We start from the raw sequence: 18,905 nt of genomic DNA on the forward strand, positions 1-18,905 counted from the left end.
GACCCTGACACCTATCAAGTCTCCTTTTTTTTTTTTTTTTTTTTTCATTTTTGGCATCTTCAAAGTTGCATCCAGGAAAGGCAGCAAATAGCTTTTGTTAGTGTGTGATGTTGCACTACCCTGGCCATTTTGCCCCTACCTAATTCAGTCATTTTACCTTTATTTTTTTTATTAATTCCATCATTCTGTTATCCTTCGGAATGTTTGATTTCTCTTATTCTAACTTCTGACAATAAATGTTGAATTTACTTTATTTGTTAAATGTTAATTTACTTAATTGTTCAAATATGAAAGCACTTAAAACTATGAATCCCTCTTTGTTTAGCTGTCTTTGGCAACATCTTTCAGCTTCAGTGTGCATTCTTTTTGTTGCCATCATTTTGCAAATAGTCTATATTTTTTTATTTTTATTGTTTTTATTTTCTCTTTTATTTAAATAATTGAGGAAACAGGTTTTAATTTATAACTTTTTATTATTAATCCAATGTTTCATTACATTGTGGTTAGATAATATTGTCTACAAGTTTTGATTTTTGTTAAAAAGTGGTGCTTTTGTTATAGATTGATATGCATATTTGTGATAAAAGTAATATTGTGTTTTCTACCCTCTGTATCCTTGTCATTTTTCCTATTTAACCTAGTAAATTGAGACCCATATAGTAAAACTACACCTCATTATGTTCTGTGCCTAATAGCTTTGATTATCTATGTTAATGTTATGTTGAAAGCACATAAAATATGATTCAAAGGTTTTTTTGTGTTTAAGTATTCTTTGTTTGATGTTACTAATCTACTTTTGTTTGTAGTTGCTGGATAAACATACTTTTATATACATGTGTACTTTTGTCATGTAAATTTAATTGAAGTACTTTGTTTTATTGTAAATTTTGAAAATGTTATCTTGGAGTCTGCTCTTTTAATAAGAAACTTTAGCAATTTAAATTAATTGTTATAATTATCAAAGTTTAATTTATCTCATCTCATTTATGCTTTATGTTTCCTTTATATTTATTGATTTTTAGGAAGGATTATCTTCAAGTTTAAAAAAAATAATCTCTATTTCTTTTTTTTTTTTTTCAACGTTTATTCATTTTTAGGACAGAGAGAGACAGAGCATGAACGGGGGAAGGGCAGAGAGAGGGAGACACAGAATCGGAAACAGGCTCCAGGCTCTGAGCCATCAGCCCAGAGCCTGATGCGGGGCTCGAACTCACGGACCGCGAGATCGTGACCTGGCTGAAGTCGGACGCTTAACCGACTGTGCCACCCAGGCGCCCCAAATAATCTCTATTTCTATGATTTTCAAAGTTAAGAAGAAAACTACCCTTTGAGTGTTCTAAAACAGTATAATTTTAATATTTTTGATACAGTATTGGTTTCTAAGACAAGATTGCTATTGAAATATAATTGTCACATTTTAAAAACTTACATATTTTCAATTAGCTTTATAATGATACATACAACAAATAGTTACACTCTTAGCTTACTTGGTTTCAACTCTTAGTCTCTTTACCTCAGAATTTCTCATTTCTCAGAGTATATCCTTAAGTAATTTATTAAGTATTTATGCAGGTATAGCTTTCATGAGCTTCCCATACTGAGAATGGAAAAAATCTAATTGTTATGACATAGAAATGATAATTAGTTAGGCTTAATATTTTGCTTCACAACATTTTTTTCCTGACAGTGTTGTAGGGCAGGCTTCACTATTTTGAGTTAGCATTGCATATTGTAAAGGAAAAGTGTAACACCAATCTGGCATTTGGATGCTTGTATTATTTTAGCCTTGTACTTTAAATTTTTATCATAATTTCTTAGAAATAGGCCTCCTTTCATTGATTTTTTTTTCCTTTTAATCTGCTTTCTTTGTTTTATGTTTGTGTTTTGGTTTGGTTTTAGTTGATTAATATTTTCTTTAGTTCTGTTATTTTTTTCTCTGTTGCTGCTTCTTTTCTAGAAACATTTTGTGTTCTATATTAATTATCTTGTTCATATTTTCTTTTCTTTTTTTTTTCTGTCTGAGGTTGTTCTCAAATGTGTTCTCTCATATCAATGATTCAGTTTTCTGTAGCATTAAATATGCTTTTTACTTCAAATTCCTTTATGCATTTTAGCATTTCTAACATGACTTAATTCTCTTACTACATTTTTGGTTTCCTTATTCTCCATCCATTCCTCATGGTTTTTCACTTTCTCTCCAGCCCAGTATTCTAGAGAGTTACCTTAAAATATTTTTACTTACGGGATACATCATTCTTCCAGTTTACGTACTTATTTGAGTTTTCAAGTTGATATTCTCTCTACCTGCACTTGAAATATTTAGTAATAGTATCAAGTTTGCCTTTTTCTCCTCTATTTATCTGGAAATGAGACAAAAGCCTTTCTGTATAGTCAGCAGCCATCTACTTCTTTAAATTAGGCATCCAGGGGCACTTGGGTGGCTCACTTGGTTAAGCGTCTGACTCTTGGTTTCAGCTCAGGTTATGATCTCACGGTTCCTGGGTTCAAGCCCCACATCAGGCCCCTTGCTGACAGTGCAGAGCCTGCTTGGGATTCTCTCCCTCTCCCTCTACCCCTCCCCCACTTGCTTGCGTATACTCACATGCTGTCTTTCTCAAAATAAATAAATAACTTAAAAAAAATTATGCATCTCATTTCTAGTCCCACATCAAGAGGACATATCTGTGTGCCTTGTGCCTAGTTTCTGGTCTGGTTGCTATTTTCTGGCGGTCTATCATCTAATGTAGTTCTCTGAGTTTAGGTGAGATATTTCTAAATCTTGCCACTCAGTTTTCTAAGTTAAAGGAAAAAAAGATTATTCCCTGCTCTCAAAATGCTTACTTGACCACCTCTATCTATACGGCTCCACTTTGGAGCATGTATATGCAGTGTGCCACTCTTCAGCCACCTTCCTGCATTCTCTTCCTATTCTAGTAGTTGCTTTCTGAATGGATGTGGAATACTGAGAGAGTTGGCAAACCTTGTTTGAGGACGATTCCTGGGAAAGGCAGTAGAGGTTGCCCAACTTTCTCATTGGATGGACTCCGGATCTCCAGCAGTCATTGAGGATGGACAAACCATCTTCCTTCCTTTGGATGGAAGCTTGGATAAGTTTTTCTAAATTCAGCTTTGTGACTCTTTCATATCCTAGTACCAGATGTTTTTAGGTTTAGTGTCCATTTGAAGCTGTGAGTTTTTCTTTTGTTTAATGTATTTCACTGGAAATTTAGTGGGAAGAAGGAAGGCGCTGAATCAGAAACTGCTGGTCAGGAGACATTTAAACTCCTTGTCCAGTGTTTTCCTTCACATTCCTCCTCAGAAGTCATGGGAGTCTTGAGGGAAAAATTGGAGTCTAAATATTGTACTATTTCACTTTATTTAAGGCACAGAGAATGTATGAAAAATAATCTAAAGAAAGTTGTAAACGCATTAGATAATAATATAAAGGTATCTTTATGGAACTTTCCATTATGTAGAGAAACTATAAAATACTTTATATAAAATAGTTTACTTAGTAGCCAACAGATATTTATTTAAAAAGAAACTGTAATTACATGCTTTCACCTACATCCATTTTCACCTACATCATTAATAACTAGTTTATGAATACCTACTCGGAGAGTGAGCTTGTTGGAGTAGCTCACCCTATGCTACATATGCTGCAATTAGTGTTATCATTCAAATTGGATTATTATACTATTCAATCACCCAACTTCAGCTAATTTTGCATCAGCTATTCCCTGAGAAAACACTTGTTAAAGTAAAGATAGGTACCATATGTAAAGCTTTGAGCAGAAATTATAAAAGAATATGGCATAGTTTCATTCTAATAGCACTCAAGTATAGGCAAAAACAGCTCTCATTCCTTCCTTTGTGGAGCCTACCCTGGCATAGATAAGACAGACTTCAATCAAATAATTACAAAGATAATTCTAAAAATTTTGATTCTGGTGCTGAAACCACACTTATGAAGTACTGTGCAAATATCACGTACTGTCTCACCCTTGTAAAATAAGAACAGAGAATATTGCTGTCATCTGATTATAAAATCTCTAGCACTAGAGATGCCTTAAAATCTTTGCTGCAAATATAGTATTTTCCACTTTTTAAAGAAAAATGTTTTCTGTTCTTACACAGGATAGGTAAAGAAAGTACAGAAGTTTAGTCTTACCATTTCTATTTCTGTATGAGGATGTTTCTATTTCTAGCGCAATTATATTCAAATTATATTGATTCAGTGATATGGTTCATGCTCTGGATTCATCTTTTTGAAAGAAAGAAACAAAATATACACAGCAGGTACCCCTGCAGAATGTTATATAAGAGCTACTATTCTCTGTAGGACGCATATGTTTATTTGTGACTTCCATGGTATTCATGTTAAAAGATGACAGAAGAGATGAGATTGGTCTTGTAAGCTAAGACACTGATCTGCAATCCTTCACCTTTTCTTTTTACTGATATCCTCGCTTCCCAAGTGTTTTCTCCAAACCCAGATTCTCCGAAGCCCCCGAATTCCAACAGGTGTTTCAGGCTGGGTTTCTGTTAACCAGCCTTGTTGACTTCCTGTCCCTCCAGTCAGTCAGCCTGACCAGTCTCAGGCAGTGATGGACGAAGCCCTGGACCTGTCTTTTGGAAAGGTTATTAAGCGCATGGAGAGAGACCTGCTCAAGAATAAGGAAACACCGCTGTCCACCAACTGTGCTTCTTTTGTCAAGTCACTTCATCTCTTTGAAAAGCGGTTTTCTCTGCCTCTGTCCATGAAACGGAGGTATCTCGGTCTCATCCTGCCTATGTGCCAAAGTGGGGATAAGACAAACAGGCCAAAGCCTAAGGTCATGTGACCTGGCTATGGGAATAAAAGATTGATCAGGCCATCTCGGAGCAGGGTCCCTGTGATGTTTCTCTCAGAGTGACCTGGGAACTGCTCTCAGGAGGTCGTGTTTATTAGTCTCCCTACAGTGTTTTGAGAGTAGATTCTGTGTCATGTTCTTGTGTCCTCAGAGACTAGCCCAGCACATCGTCTCATTAAGTAAATGCTAGTTGAATAATGAGAGAGCTGTTTCTTCCTAAGTTCCATGAATAATCACAGCAGCTGATTAAGCACCGTTTTTGTATTTCCTGTCAGAACACTCAGAGACTACCAGCAGTGATCCATGGTTTCCAGCTGGAGTAGTACTTTCTCAACTGGGAGGTCACAGTGATGACACAAGCCTCAGAGTTTCTGTGAAGATTAAATGAAAAGTGTATCCCAAAGCTGATTAGGTACCTGGTGAAAGGGGAAAGACAAGTAGGGAGAGTCAGACCTGAGATATTTTCCACTCCAGCACCTGCTTCTACTGGGAACTTGAAGAAGCCACGTAACTTCTTTGAGCCTCCGAGCCTCTGACCCCATCTGAACAATGAGGTGGACAGTGCCTGTCCTCCTTCCCTTTTATTATTTACAACAATAAAACAGATAAGGGGTCCCACAAATGTAAGAAATTCAGTGGAAAGAACCGTGGACTAAAATGTACAAAGCCTGGCCTTGACACTGACTAGCTCTGCAGCTTGTGCTACTGACCACAGTTTCTTCCTGTATAAAAATGAAAGTTCAATTAGTTTGTTCTTCATGCTTTTCCTGTTAATAGAGATGGACTTGCAGAAATTCTCTTAATACACATACAGGCTTAAAATAATCACCTTTATAATTTTAGGCCTTGTGAATACTAAGAAAACATTGCACTGAAACTTTTGTCCATCTTCTGAATGATGTCTGAATTTACAGACTTCGTTCCGCTTTCCTGTATCGAAAGAATTCGACTGTACTCAGTAACAGTGCAAGCTTTAGTCAGTGTTCTCACTTTATTGGTAATGAGTTGTACTCTCTTCTGTCAATCTGTTTTGGTGAGATGGGAGGGTGGGGTAGCCAGAGATCAACCTGGCTGTTCACAGTTTTACCTGGGTTTGTCCTGCACACCAGTGGATTAAGCTAGCATATGCATTCATAAGAATAAAAATACTCACTTGAGACAAGAATTACTAGACTCTGCAACCATGACAACCATCTCCAGGCTCTCTCATTTCGTAAATGTCACACCTGTAGTATTTGCAAGGGCCTTGGACTTCTTCCCATCTAGCCTTGGGAAAATGAAAAATGTTCATTTTTCATATGGGAAGCGAGGCCCCAGGGAAGCAGTTTACTAGCGGTCACAACAATTTGAACAAAGAAAATCCAAAGTCCCAAAGTTGCATGCCATATACTTGGTTACCCTACGCGGAAGGGAGTTTAACCACTGAGAAAATAAAATCTGGCACTTCCCCATGGTTGCTTTGTTTGTCGTAAAATCTGCCCTTTTGATTTCTTGCTACTCTTCAAATAGAACCAGAGGTATTTGTTTTATTTCAGGTGTGACATTTTGTAGCTTTTAGCACTTTTAACTAAGAACTGGTGTTGGGGTAATTAAAAAAAAAAACTAGGTTCTTAAAATCACGCTTGTCTTAGTCTTGGATCACTGTGGAGGTCTTATTCTCTTGTAACCACTGTGCTAAAAGCTTTGCATGGGTTATCTCATTTAATCTTCCAATAAGAAGGTTATGACCTATGAGGAACTGCATTTTCCAGCTGAGGAAAATGAAGGTAAGAGAGGTTCGGTGATTTTCCAGCATCAGGTAGCTAGTTCATGGTAGGCCTGAGATGAATCCCAGCAGTCTAACTTAACTACTCTTCACGCTTGGCCACGGTAGAAAGATCAAGGAGTTGTTCTTGTCACTAACAATTGCAGATCCTTCAAAATCACCTAGACACATGGATTTCCTGGATGCCCATGTGTGCACACTGAAGTATAAGATCTCCGTGGAAAAGAATTCTGATAGCGTGAGGCATGTCTAATATCTAAGTATTTTGCTACTTCTGGTTTTTAGTTTATATTGGTGAGGGAGATTAGCACTAATATTTATTACAAGGGGAAAGAGTTATCCTCGTAGCATAGCAGCTCTTCAATAAATGGATACTGAATTAATCCTATTTTCTAAGGAAAATGACACTGGATCAGGAACCAGAGATCTAAGTTCTTAGTTGTGGTTTTAACAGCAGTTCACGGCAACAATGTCAGTTTGTATCTACACCCCTTAGCTTTCCACATCTTAAAGGGAGTCCAGAAATATAAGCATCGGTGATTCTGCAGTGGCATTGTTCACTGTAGGGCTCATAGCTGGAGTATCCACTGGAGTATCTGAGCGTTTGAGCTGGGCTGCCTGACACTGTCAGGTCCTGAGAGATTCATCCAGGCTAGGACTTTGGGTAAGCTCAGACCTCATGAGCAAGGTGGAAGGGAGTTGCCATGATTTTGGAGCAGCACTTGCTAGGCACGTTGTTGCTCTGAGCAACTCCTAAAAGTTGGTAGGTTGAGCATTGTGCCACTAGGTCTGTGGAGAGAAACTGAGAGAGCTAGGACTGCCTGTTTGGGGCCTCCTAAAAGAATGACTGCAGCACAGAGAATCCTTCCTCTTTAGAGACTGTTGGTGCACAGAAGCCCCTACAAACCAATAAGGATGAGAGGAGCAAGAGCCACATGGACAAGACTGCAGGAGTCTTCAGATCCGGAGATCAGATCTCCCCCCAAGACGGAGAGCAGTGACAGAGCTATAGCAGTGTAGACCTTAGGGACTTCAATATAACAGGAGACCCGAGGAAGGAGCATCCATCTCCATCCTTCCCATATGCCCTACTAGCTGGGTGAAAACTAGGAAAATGCAGGTTACACACCAAAGAGAGCTGAGGTTTATGAGGTGTCGTGACCTCCAAGGTGCACGTTTCTATCCCTCCATCAACTGACTCGCTTTTTCTGGTAATAAAACCTTAGATGTATTTGATTATGGTAATATTAGACATTTACAGTCCTTCTGGTACAATTCTAAATCCAAAGTGCTCTGAAAACTGTTTAAAATAATTTTGTGGGTTGGGGCACCTGGGTGGCTCAGTCGGTTAAGCATCGGACTTCGGCTCAGGTCATGATCTCACAGTTCGTGGGTTCGAGCCCTGCGTCGGGCTCTGTGCTGACAGCTCAGAGCCTGAAGTCTGTTTCAGATTCTGTGTCTCCCTCTCTCTCTGCCCTTCCCCTGTTCACGCTCTGTCTCTGTCTCAAAAATAAATAAACATTAAAAAAAATTTTTTTAAATAATTTTGTGGCAAGTTTAACTCATTTGGTAGTAAACCTGACTGAAACAGACAGGATGCTATTGTATACCACACTTAATGAGAAATACCTATGTTTGGTGGCAAAAATATTCGCGTATTTGATCACAGACTGCCTCCACAGACCAAGTTGTGAACAATATGCAGTTTATGGAAAATGCAGCTTACTGCCTTTCTGAAAGTGGGAGAATTCTGAATTCCAAAATCATCTGGCCTCGAGGATTTCAGAAAAAAAGACTTTCAACCCATGAATTGTTTTGGGTCTGTTTTTTTTTTTTTTCTAAATTTTGGTGCATTTCTTTATTCCTTAAAGAAATAAATATTTCGTTTGTTCTTCTCACCCTTACAGAGAAAACGAAGTGGGGGGAGGGGAGAAGCAAAACAAATGTAAATGGTGGTTCTCATGCTGATAAACTGTAGCCAAAGCTTTTGGGGGTGTGGGTTCCTCAGCAGGAGTCGGTTTTCGGAGGAGTGAAATCTGGATCTCTACCTTTCCAGCAATCAAAAAAAAAAAAAAAAAAAAAAATCACCGATGTCGCTGTGGAACCGCGGCACCGTCGTCTACCGCCTCACAGCTGCCAGCCAGAGCGGTGTGGGAGCTGCTCGGCCTTCTGTGCGTGTGGCTCGCGGGACCATAGCGCCATCTTTCTTCCAGATTTGGAATCGGATCTTCACCCGGCCTCGGGCCGACTTGCCTGCTTGAACTGTGACATCCACAAGACTCTCCGCACCAAGACAATTCCTTGACACTCAGATCGGAAAGGAAGAGCTGCAAAGGGGGCTAGAAAATGTGTTTTCTTTTCTTTGGTCCCCGAGCAATTAAATTCGTAACCTAATCTGTTAGGGAACGTGGGCCATAAACCCTGTGTTTCGTTAGTTTGCACCTAGTGAGTCATTTTACACACCAGACATTTTAATTTACAACCTGCTGCATTGCAGCGCTTTTCTAGGCCTTCTGCTGTGTGATAAGGTATTCTTCTGGCCGCTGAGGCTTAAAAAATATAGATACACTCTCTTAGTTCAGATTTTTTTCTTTCTTTTCAATTTTCAGTTGCAAATCAAACATGCAGTTACAGAAGCAGAGATTCAAAAATTGAAGACCAAGGTAAGCACCATTAAATGGTGTTTGAATTGTGCTTTTGAAACTTTGGATGCTATGACTACATTCAACCCTGGGACTAAAGGATTTGTTCCTGTGCATTTGAAAGAGTACAGATGTGAGAGGTTCATTTCCACTGTTAGATAGGTAGACAAACCTGCCAGCGAGAACACCTACCCCGAGGGGGCAAGTGCCACCATACTCCCTCCGTGAAAAGAGCACAGTATTTTAAAAATACATATTTACATATTTGCACATATGTGGCCAGTTCCCTCTGAGATTTCCTCAAAGATTAAATATTGTTAAAGGTTCTAGCATCCGAATTACATTTGACCACTAATTATACTGTTATCTTCCAAGCTCTTAGGTTGTATCTCTCTTTATCTTAAGTAGGTTTAATCATTTATTTATTTTTAGCTTATTCATCAGAGACAATGTATTTTAATGTAACACTCTTTTTCATGGAAAAAAATTCCAGTTCTATTAATTAAATATTATGGAATTTAATACAATATGTGAATAATTGACTTGAGGTGCCAGATGCTCCTGGAAATTTTTAGACAAGTTTAGTTTGTATTATTTAAATTTGTGGGAAAAAAACAGTTCTTGATAAAGGGAGTATGTATTCTTAGTTTACATATGAAATAATACAAGATTCAAAAGGGCATGTTTAGTTGGTGAATTATAAGGTACTTGTAAATTACTAGAATTGTGCCTAATTTTATCAAATATGTCATTTCAAAGATTTAAAAATGTTTTTGAATTACTTTTAAAATAATATTCTTTATTGTTTTTATGGTCCTTTAAAAATTAAGACATGATTTCTCCCTCACCACTAATGATCTGTTTTCCTGTTCACGCTGAACACTTATTTTGTTTTTTCTATGTGTTTTAAATGGAGATGAATTAGCAGGGCTATTTTGGTTAAATGGTATTCTCAGCTAATAACTCTGTAGCTCCTTAGTCAAAACATGTCTATACATCATTCATGGTGTCAGCCAAGCTCTGTGAATAATCATTTTTAAATTAGTAGTGGTTGATAAATAAACAACTTGAATACAAAACATTGCTTAATAAAAGATGCAGTAAAAACCTAGTCCTATTTTAAATTGTTATTGTTTCTTAGCACAGAATGGAAGAATAGACTTTTTAAAAATTGTCGGTTATAATGAGGGGGAAAGATTTCCCCTGTGCATTGTAAGTGCTTTAACAAAGCTTATATGTTAGACCAAAAACATTTAATTTAGAAAATCCTATAAATAAGAAGTTTGTATTTTGTTCTTTATTATATTGGCATGTAATATTTATAATAGCTTATTTTACTATGACTCTTTATATCCATGTTGAAAATTGAATTCCTAATTTTGAAATATTTTTTTTATTTTTGACTTTGTAATCTGTTTTGTCAATGCATTTAGTTTAAAATATACATATATATACATATATATGTATTTGCTGAATGTGGTATGGTTTGGGGATGTCTTAGATTTTGAAAATTGTTAGTTGATAATAACTCCGCATCCTTTTGAATTTGAAAAGAAGCATGTGAAATAGGTGAAGCACTAGTTTAAAGGTCAGTTATTGTGAATAAATGACCTTTGACCCCTCACCTAACCGATCAGACTTGAATTTCTGTAGAAATAAGGGGGTTGGACTAGTTTACTATCTTATTCCTAAGAGTCCCTGGAAGCAGAAACACAGAAAGCTTCCTTTCTGTTTCATAGGAGGGATTTAAAATAATTCAGCAATAATTTATATTTTTACTTTCAGTATCTTTTATACTTTCATGCAAATTGTAGCTTATAAGGCTCTGGAAATTCAGAACACTGTCAGCAGAATAATGAGCTACAGACTATGTTCATGTCAATTGAAATAAAGGATGCCATCATATTATTAAAAGGGATAAAAACGAAGTGAAGATAACTAACATTTATCAGATTATGGCCAGGAGCGGTTCCAAGTATGGCGTTGTGTTCCATCACAGTTCTGTCTTATAGGTAATATACTGGAGTCTTAGAGAACTTGAATTAGCTGCTTAAGGTTTAAAGGCCAACAATAATGGCAGAGCTGGGATTCAACTCTAGACTGAATGACTCCAGAGACACCCCCTCCCCTCATAACTATTAGGCCAAACTGTACTTCTGCCCTTCTCTCCTTCTCAGCATGCCTCTCCCCCTTTTGCTTTTTAGTTATTTTTTTTATATGTAATTATATGAAGAAAAAAACTCTAAAAGAAAGTACACTGAAGTTCATCGGATAGAATCAGTCAGACTCTAAAACATTATTTATTTACTGTTCATAGAATTTCAAACCACATGGTATGATGGAAAGATCATGGGAGTTGAAATCAAATCCAGGCTGTATTATTTATCAGATGTGTGACCTTGGGCAAGCATTTCAATTTTCAAGGCTACCATTTTATAATTTCTGAAATGCTGCAAATACGACTTGCTCTTCTCATCTCAAGGTTCTAGATGATTAAGTATATATGACAGTAGAACTTAATTTAAAACATACTATAAAGACATGAAGGATTTTTGCTACAGAATACCCAGATTATCCTTATCTTGACATTTGCTTTCTCCAGCTGCAAGCAGCAGAAAATGAGAAAGTGAGGTGGGAACTAGAAAAAACCCAACTCCAACAGAATATAGAAGAAAATAAAGAGAGAATGTTGAAGCTGGAGAGTTACTGGATTGAGGCTCAGACGTTATGCCACACGGTGAACGAGCACCTCAAAGAGACTCAAAGCCAGTATCAGGCCTTGGAGAAGAAATACAACAAGGCAAAGAAATTGATCAAGGATTTTCAACAAAAGTAAGCAGCTTCTAATGACTAAAGAATAGATGTGTGCATCTAAAGAAGGCGTATATCCCATCATTTTGTAACGTTTAGTAGAACAGAAAAAATAATCTTGGTTATCCCTTTAAGAAGCATAGTTAGAAAGCATAGTTTTGGAAATCACTTCTATGGTGTTTTCATGTAAGATAATATTTTGTTTATTTTACAGTTTTTTGGCAGTCGGTTATCTCTGGATTTCTTTTTGATAGTCATTCCTAGTAACTATGAAGACATTTAAATTTCTGTCCTTTTCGAAACAACTCTGTGACCAGGAAGCAAGAAGCCCAGTTGAAGTCACGCACACCCACCGTACATACAGAGAGAGCAGCAATTGGGCCTTGATGAGGCTGCTTCTGTCTCTGTTAGAATCAGTAACTGCAGAATTTTCCCACTTCAGATGGTGTCAATACTGACTAGCAAGACCCCCTGCCCTGCCATTTTCTCTTTCTCAGCTGTCGAGAGAAAACACAAGGGCCTCAGTCCCCTGCAGAAGGAGAGTCCAGGCACTACACTCTGCTTTTGCATTTCAACAGCTCTTTCCACACTCACGCTGCTTTGCTTCCCTCTGTTGGATTTTGGTGTCATTTCAGGGAAATTTTTACGGAATTTTTTCATCAGTTTACTTCTGGCCAGTTAGAACAACAAAAAGCAGTGCCGGTACCCTTCCGCACGCCAAGCCTTAGAAGTTAAGTGTATGCATAAGATTCATAATGTCTCTGTCATTTCCTATCACAGAAAGAATGTTTTAATATTTAAAGGAGATTGCTATAAAATGTTTGTTAAAAAGGGAGAAATTACCCTTTGTGATCATGAATTCAGTACATCACTATTTTAACCCTTCTTGCCAAAAATATTATACCTAATTTTATTTCATGAACCAACCTTATAACAAGCATTGCCAAATTTTCAGGTTGTAGTCTAGGCTCTCAAAATGGAGATATTTTCTCCCTCTCCCTATATTATCCTCAGGTGTGTAGGCGACAGCTCCCCTCCTCCCCCTTGCGGTGTTTTTGACCCACCCAACCCTTCACCACTGTCATTCACAGAAGGAAAATTATAATTATCTTTTGTAAACTCTTACAATCCAGTTCTATCAGCTTACTAAGCATATGACTTTGTAAGTGTGGAATTATAACTACATGACGTGTAATTATCTCCACTAAACTTACCCAAGGTGGGTCATTAGTCCAGTAGCTTCTCTCTAGACCTGTCTGGGTGTTCTAGAGTCAGGAGTTACAAATGAAAATCACAGTAAGCAGATTCAAAGCATTTTTCCTTACTTTGAGATCCATTAAAATATTTTATTTGCTTTCATTACTAGATGCCTTTTTTTTCTGACTATGATTGAGTTTTGCCTATTTAAATAGCTGTCCAGTTATTTATCCCACTGTGCCATTCATTGCTTCAAATAAGAATGTTCACATGTTTCCTCATTTATTGGGTATCTGATGCAATCAGATCTTTTGTTTTCTTCTTAAGAGAACTTGATTTCATCAAAAGACAGGAAGCAGAAAGAAAGAAAATAGAAGATTTGGAAAAAGCTCATCTTGTGGAAGTTCAAGGTCTGCAAGTACGGGTGAGTTATGTGCTTGGGACTACTAAGGAATAGGATGGTTTTGATTAGTACTTGGAGAGGAGTGCTGGCTTAGAGTTTCATGGATGGATTTTTTTTTTCCCTTAGATTAGAGATTTGGAAGCTGAGGTGTTCAGACTACTGAAGCAAAATGGGACTCAAGTTAACAATAACAACAACATCTTTGAGAGAAGAACATCTCTCGGTGAAGTCTCTAAAGGAGATACCATGGAGAACTTGGATGTCAAGCAGACATCTTGTCAAGATGGCCTAAGTCAAGGTTTGTTTAACCTACCACAAAAAATTGTTTTTAATGACTGTAAAATTTGGCTTTATATTCTTCTTTTTCCTTCCCAGAGATTTAAAAGTTGAAAAATCTTTTCTGCCATGGGAAAGAAAAAAAGGTTTATCAAAATAAGAACCTATTATTTCTCTCTTGTTTTATCAAAACTCAATGATTTCATGTAAGGAAATAACAAAATTGAAACTTAAGGCAAGCCAAGTGTTTTTAAGCCATCATAAAATTGATAGACTTAATAAACTACCTTAAAAAAATAAACTACCTTAAAATGATAGTTCTCCCCGTTGGGTGAAGCTATACTACTTATGTATTAATAAGTAAAGCTTACGATTTTTAAGTTATTAGAATGAAGATCTTTTTCCTAACATCAGAAGGCTGATTACCTACTTCTGGTACTTGGAATTCATTGAGTTAAGTTCTGTATCGTTTTATGCTTTTACCTTGGTGTCCTTATATACACTTCCCATTCTTTCCTGTCAAAGACCAAATAAGATCGAAACACTGGAAACGTTTTCTGTTGTAAATGTTTGTCTTGTTTTACATACCTACCATAAATCAGTCACTTACTTTCTTGCACAGACACACATCCATACGTAGGTTGTGTGTATATGAATGTGAATGAATGTTTTAATATTTGTGGTATATTTATAAATTAGAAAATGTATAAGAATTTATCAAGATAAATACACAGGAGTATATAACACCTTTGGTTTCATCTTTTCAAGTTTGTACCTAGTGGTCCTTGGAAAAAGCGAAAATAAAACAATGTTGTGAATTAGCATTGTCATCTTAGGACAGACAGCTTACAGTCAGTGATTTGCCATGCAGTAAAACTGTCACTAATGACCTATTTAATTCTTTGATGATCTTTCTCACATATTAAAATGTCTCCAACGAGACTTTCCTGATATACAAGTGCTCATTAACACAAGTTAATGAACTTTTAGAACTAAACTCGTAGCCATGAAAAATGAAAAGTGTTGGACATCTTCCTTCAGAGTGAGATCTAGAGATTTGAGACCAATTTACTGCATTTATATCTTTTTGCGAGGCTTTCCCTTGATAAAATATGACGTGCACACGATGCCTCTTGGGCAGCTCTAAGAGGAGTATTTGGCACCAGCATCACCGCTAACTGAAGACCTGTGTGTCTTCGGGAAGGTCACTCAGCGTCTCTGGGTTGGCTTTACTCTGTATAATATAAAAGTAGTAAAGCATCTTTTTTCTTCACACCAATATGTGTTTTGAGGTTATATGACTTAGTCCCTGAGGTGAATGAAAGCAAATTTATTAGAGCTTTTATAGGATTCTGGTTTTTGTATCTGGAACTCTATGAAGATTGATTTCTAAAGACAAATGCCAGAAAAAAATTAGTTTCTTTTTGAGTATTTTAATTAAATTGTAGTTTGTAGCAAACATGTATTTCTACTGTGGCATGCACCAAGTATGATCAGTAACCAGTAGCTTTCCAATGTCCAATTCATTTCTGTTCATTTCTTTCAATTCAGAAATCTGTATCTTCTCAAACATATAATTAATGTTATTTATTAAATTATGTGACTACAGAAGATAAACAAACTATACTATTAACACGCTGCTTTGGATCAAAACCTTATATTTCTTCTGAACCCTTTTCCTATTCTACACCCTCCATTTTGCCACATAATTATCAGTTTCCCTAGCAACACTGTCGGTTCACAGTGAGATGCAGAGACTACTAATTCTTACTGAAACCAATCCATGCTTGTGCGGTTGAGGTAGAATCAGTCATCTTAGACATTAGCAGCATACATATCAAGCGGCGCTCTTCCAGTTTTGCTGCCGAGGACAGTCAGTGATAAATCTCCTTGAATTTCAATTGCTTGATCACATAAACTAAAATGGCTTGGTCAGTAGCTAGATAGGAATGCTCTGGAAAGCACTTTTCTAAATTGATCCTTTGCGTCTGTTGCTAGGGAACGCTGAAGACCTAGAGGTTTGGAAAAGGAAGTAAACTGCGGACCTGACACAGGCCATTTGACATTTCAAGATCCACGCTCCCCGCCTAGTCCCCCCCCTGCCCCCCCCCATCTTTCTGCAACAAGATAGGTACAGCCGTTGCGTCAGTTCTGTTAGTTTCTGCCCCTTAAATACAGGGCCTTTTCTCCCCACTTCCTGTGGACTGTCCAGTTCTGACTTGCTTTCTGAGCACTGGAGTGTTTTATTGATAGGGTGAGTGCTTTAGCATATTTTTAGGCCTTGAGGCAGCTGAGTGAAGTAAAAGGATTATCATTTAAAGTCAATGAAAAATTATGTTAGAATGAAATAGTGAAAGAAGGAGAAAAGGAGAGAGTGAAGGAGGCAGAAAGGGAGGAGGAGGAGGAAAGGAAGGACACATAAGCAGCCATTTCTTCACAGGACTCATGTTCTTCCAGGAATGGGCTTCCCAAATGAGGAGGGATTAATTACGTGACTCTCAACATTGAAGTATTGTAAGTTTTTAGAGTGATAAAATCGTTTTCAGGCCATGCAGAAGTTTACCACAGTTACAGTTCTATTTGAGCACCATTTGTGTGCTTCTCTCTATAAACCAAGCCTATCCAAGTATCTCATTAAAATTTTGATAGAATATATATACAAATCCATAACTTAATATCCTCTAATATATTTTTCTTATCATAATACATAAAAGAAATAGAACAGTTCTTTTCACCAGGAGCCATGACAAATCCTTATTAAGGATTATTACTTAATTATTAAGAGTTATTAATTAGCACTTATTTATTAAATAAACGCATTATTTTTCTTGTGTTCTGAGACATGAAAAGTAATTATTTTGCCCTCCTGCCTTGTTTTATGTTAGTCATTTCTTTTTCTTTTTTTTATTTATTTTGAGGTGGTGTGGGGGGAGGCAGAGAGGGGGAGAGGGAGAGAAAGAGAGAAAGAGAGAGAGAGAGAGAGAGAGAGAGAGAGAGAGAGAGAATCCCAAGCAGGCTCCTTGCCATCAGCACAGAGCCAGATGTGGGGCTTGAACTCATGACCCATGAGATTATGACCTGAGCTGAAGTCAAGAGTCAGATGCCTAACCAACTGAGCCACCCAGGCACCTCTTGTATTTGTCATTTCTTAGTGCCTCAGTAGTGCTGGTCTATGTAAGAGTTCTCTACCGTGTATCCAAGGGCCCTTAGTGACTAGAAATGTCTGTGACTATCCAGGTTTTTAAGTCAGGATTAGAATAAGAGCAGAGAACAGTCATGTTAGAGAGATCTTGGTAGAAAAGGGTTGTAGTCCTAGTTTGGTTAAATTCCCTGGAGATCACTTAATTTCAGAAATTCCAGGATCCTTAAGATGAAACTGTTTTCATCTTCAAATATTTCAAAGGCTCTTTTGTGAAAGTTTATGCATATTCCATAGAGATAATGAAAGAAAGACTAAAACTAATTGATAAAAGTTACATATGAAGGCAGATTATGATTATCCTTCCTCGAGAGGTTAAAAGTAAGATTGATACCTTTAGAAAAGTATTTTGAACCCTGAAAGCCTAGTGGCATACTAACTAGTAAGAAGAAAGATGGCTCCGGGGTAGAAAGAACAGTGTTTGTCCCTGCTAACTATACAACAAGGCATGTAACTTATAGGATAAAGGATGGAGAAGGTTAAGTATTTGGCATAGGACAAATACATACAAGATACATTTTAAGAGATGAGAAGGAGTTTGAAGAAAAGGGAAAAAATGAATAAAATTAGAATGACTTTTTTTTTCTGATTCATAGACTTTATGGTAAAGAATGAGACCTGATGTTAAAGGTATGCTACAGGGTATTCTTGGACTAAAAGTAGGCTTTGAATACCTGAAGAAGAATTCATACTTGTTTCTGTAAGCACCATGACCCATTGATACTTTGGAGGCATAACAGGAACTGGGTCACTTATAGGTTTGTAAATGTAGTTCAAGTATCCCTGTGAATTTTGGGTATTACTACCAAATGCTTCTTCTTTCTCATACACACTTACTCAACCATTGGGCCACTAGAGAACACTGAATGTTATTTTCCCTAAAGTGTAAACATGGAAGATTATATAAAGCGTTTTATTCATAGTTCTTTAGTTACTTACCATTCCGTAGCTCTAGTAAGAACTGTGCCAGAAGTCTTTTTCTTCACATGGAAGAAATGGACTGAAGGTGCAATATGGCAGATTGTAAGAAAGTCTAGACTTTCAGCATAAATTGTATCTGGAATTAATTACTGAAACCTGGGTGTCTTTAAAAAAAATTTCTCAGCTACTTTCCAGGTAATTTAAGTATGTCCTGGATAAAGGAGTATAAGGATATGAAAATAATACCTTCTCGCTTCCTCTCCTTTCCTTTACACTTTTTTCCACAAAATGGTTTGACTGTTGCAATAAAGCTCTAGATTTACTAAAAGTACATCCCTAAGATGGTAGTCTGCACCTGAATCATGGACCCAGGACACTTGGTCTGAAACCTAGGCCTTGTGGACATGTCAGTGGAACTCTGAGCCTGCTTAGATATTCAAGCCAGTCAATTCTCTGATCATCAGGCCCCACCCACATATATTTGCTTATTGTGAAACAGCGGTTAGCTTATTGGTTTGCATGGAATCTGATTTCTCTGAATTAAATCACTTCTTTGAAATTTACTCTGATTTAAATAAAGTCTTTATCAGGAAGAGCCAGGTAACCAGATGCCATTAAGACTATCTACCTTTTTTACCCATGTGTTTTTATCCTTATACTTCATTCATTCATATATTGTCTAGAAGTAACTTGGGGAGACACCTGTATATGACAGGATTGGATAAATTGATAGTGGCAAGATAAGAAAGAACAATAAGCGTGAGGAAAGAGTGGAACCAGAAATACTGCAAGTATTTATACCATGCTTATAGTATTTCTGAGGCAAGGCCTTTTACCT

The 18,905-nt window shown here is 37.1% G+C and overlaps 1 protein-coding gene across 13 annotated transcripts in view; it reads left to right on the forward strand.

The window, feature by feature from the left end:
* PPP1R9A (protein phosphatase 1 regulatory subunit 9A) overlaps nt 1–18,905 on the forward strand; it is a 320,221-nt gene that overhangs the window by 254,999 nt on the left and 46,317 nt on the right. For all 13 annotated transcript variants that reach the window (XM_043588903.1, XM_043588901.1, XM_043588909.1 and 10 more), the window contains 4 exons: nt 9,228–9,281; nt 11,863–12,092; nt 13,596–13,692; nt 13,798–13,969. In XM_043588903.1, coding sequence (XP_043444838.1) covers nt 9,228–9,281; nt 11,863–12,092; nt 13,596–13,692; nt 13,798–13,969 — 553 coding nt within the window. The remainder of the gene's footprint in view (nt 1–9,227; nt 9,282–11,862; nt 12,093–13,595; nt 13,693–13,797; nt 13,970–18,905) is intronic.

The sequence above is a fragment of the Prionailurus bengalensis genome, chromosome A2 (genome assembly GCF_016509475.1).
Source record: "Prionailurus bengalensis isolate Pbe53 chromosome A2, Fcat_Pben_1.1_paternal_pri, whole genome shotgun sequence".
Lineage (NCBI taxonomy): Eukaryota > Metazoa > Chordata > Mammalia > Carnivora > Felidae > Prionailurus > Prionailurus bengalensis.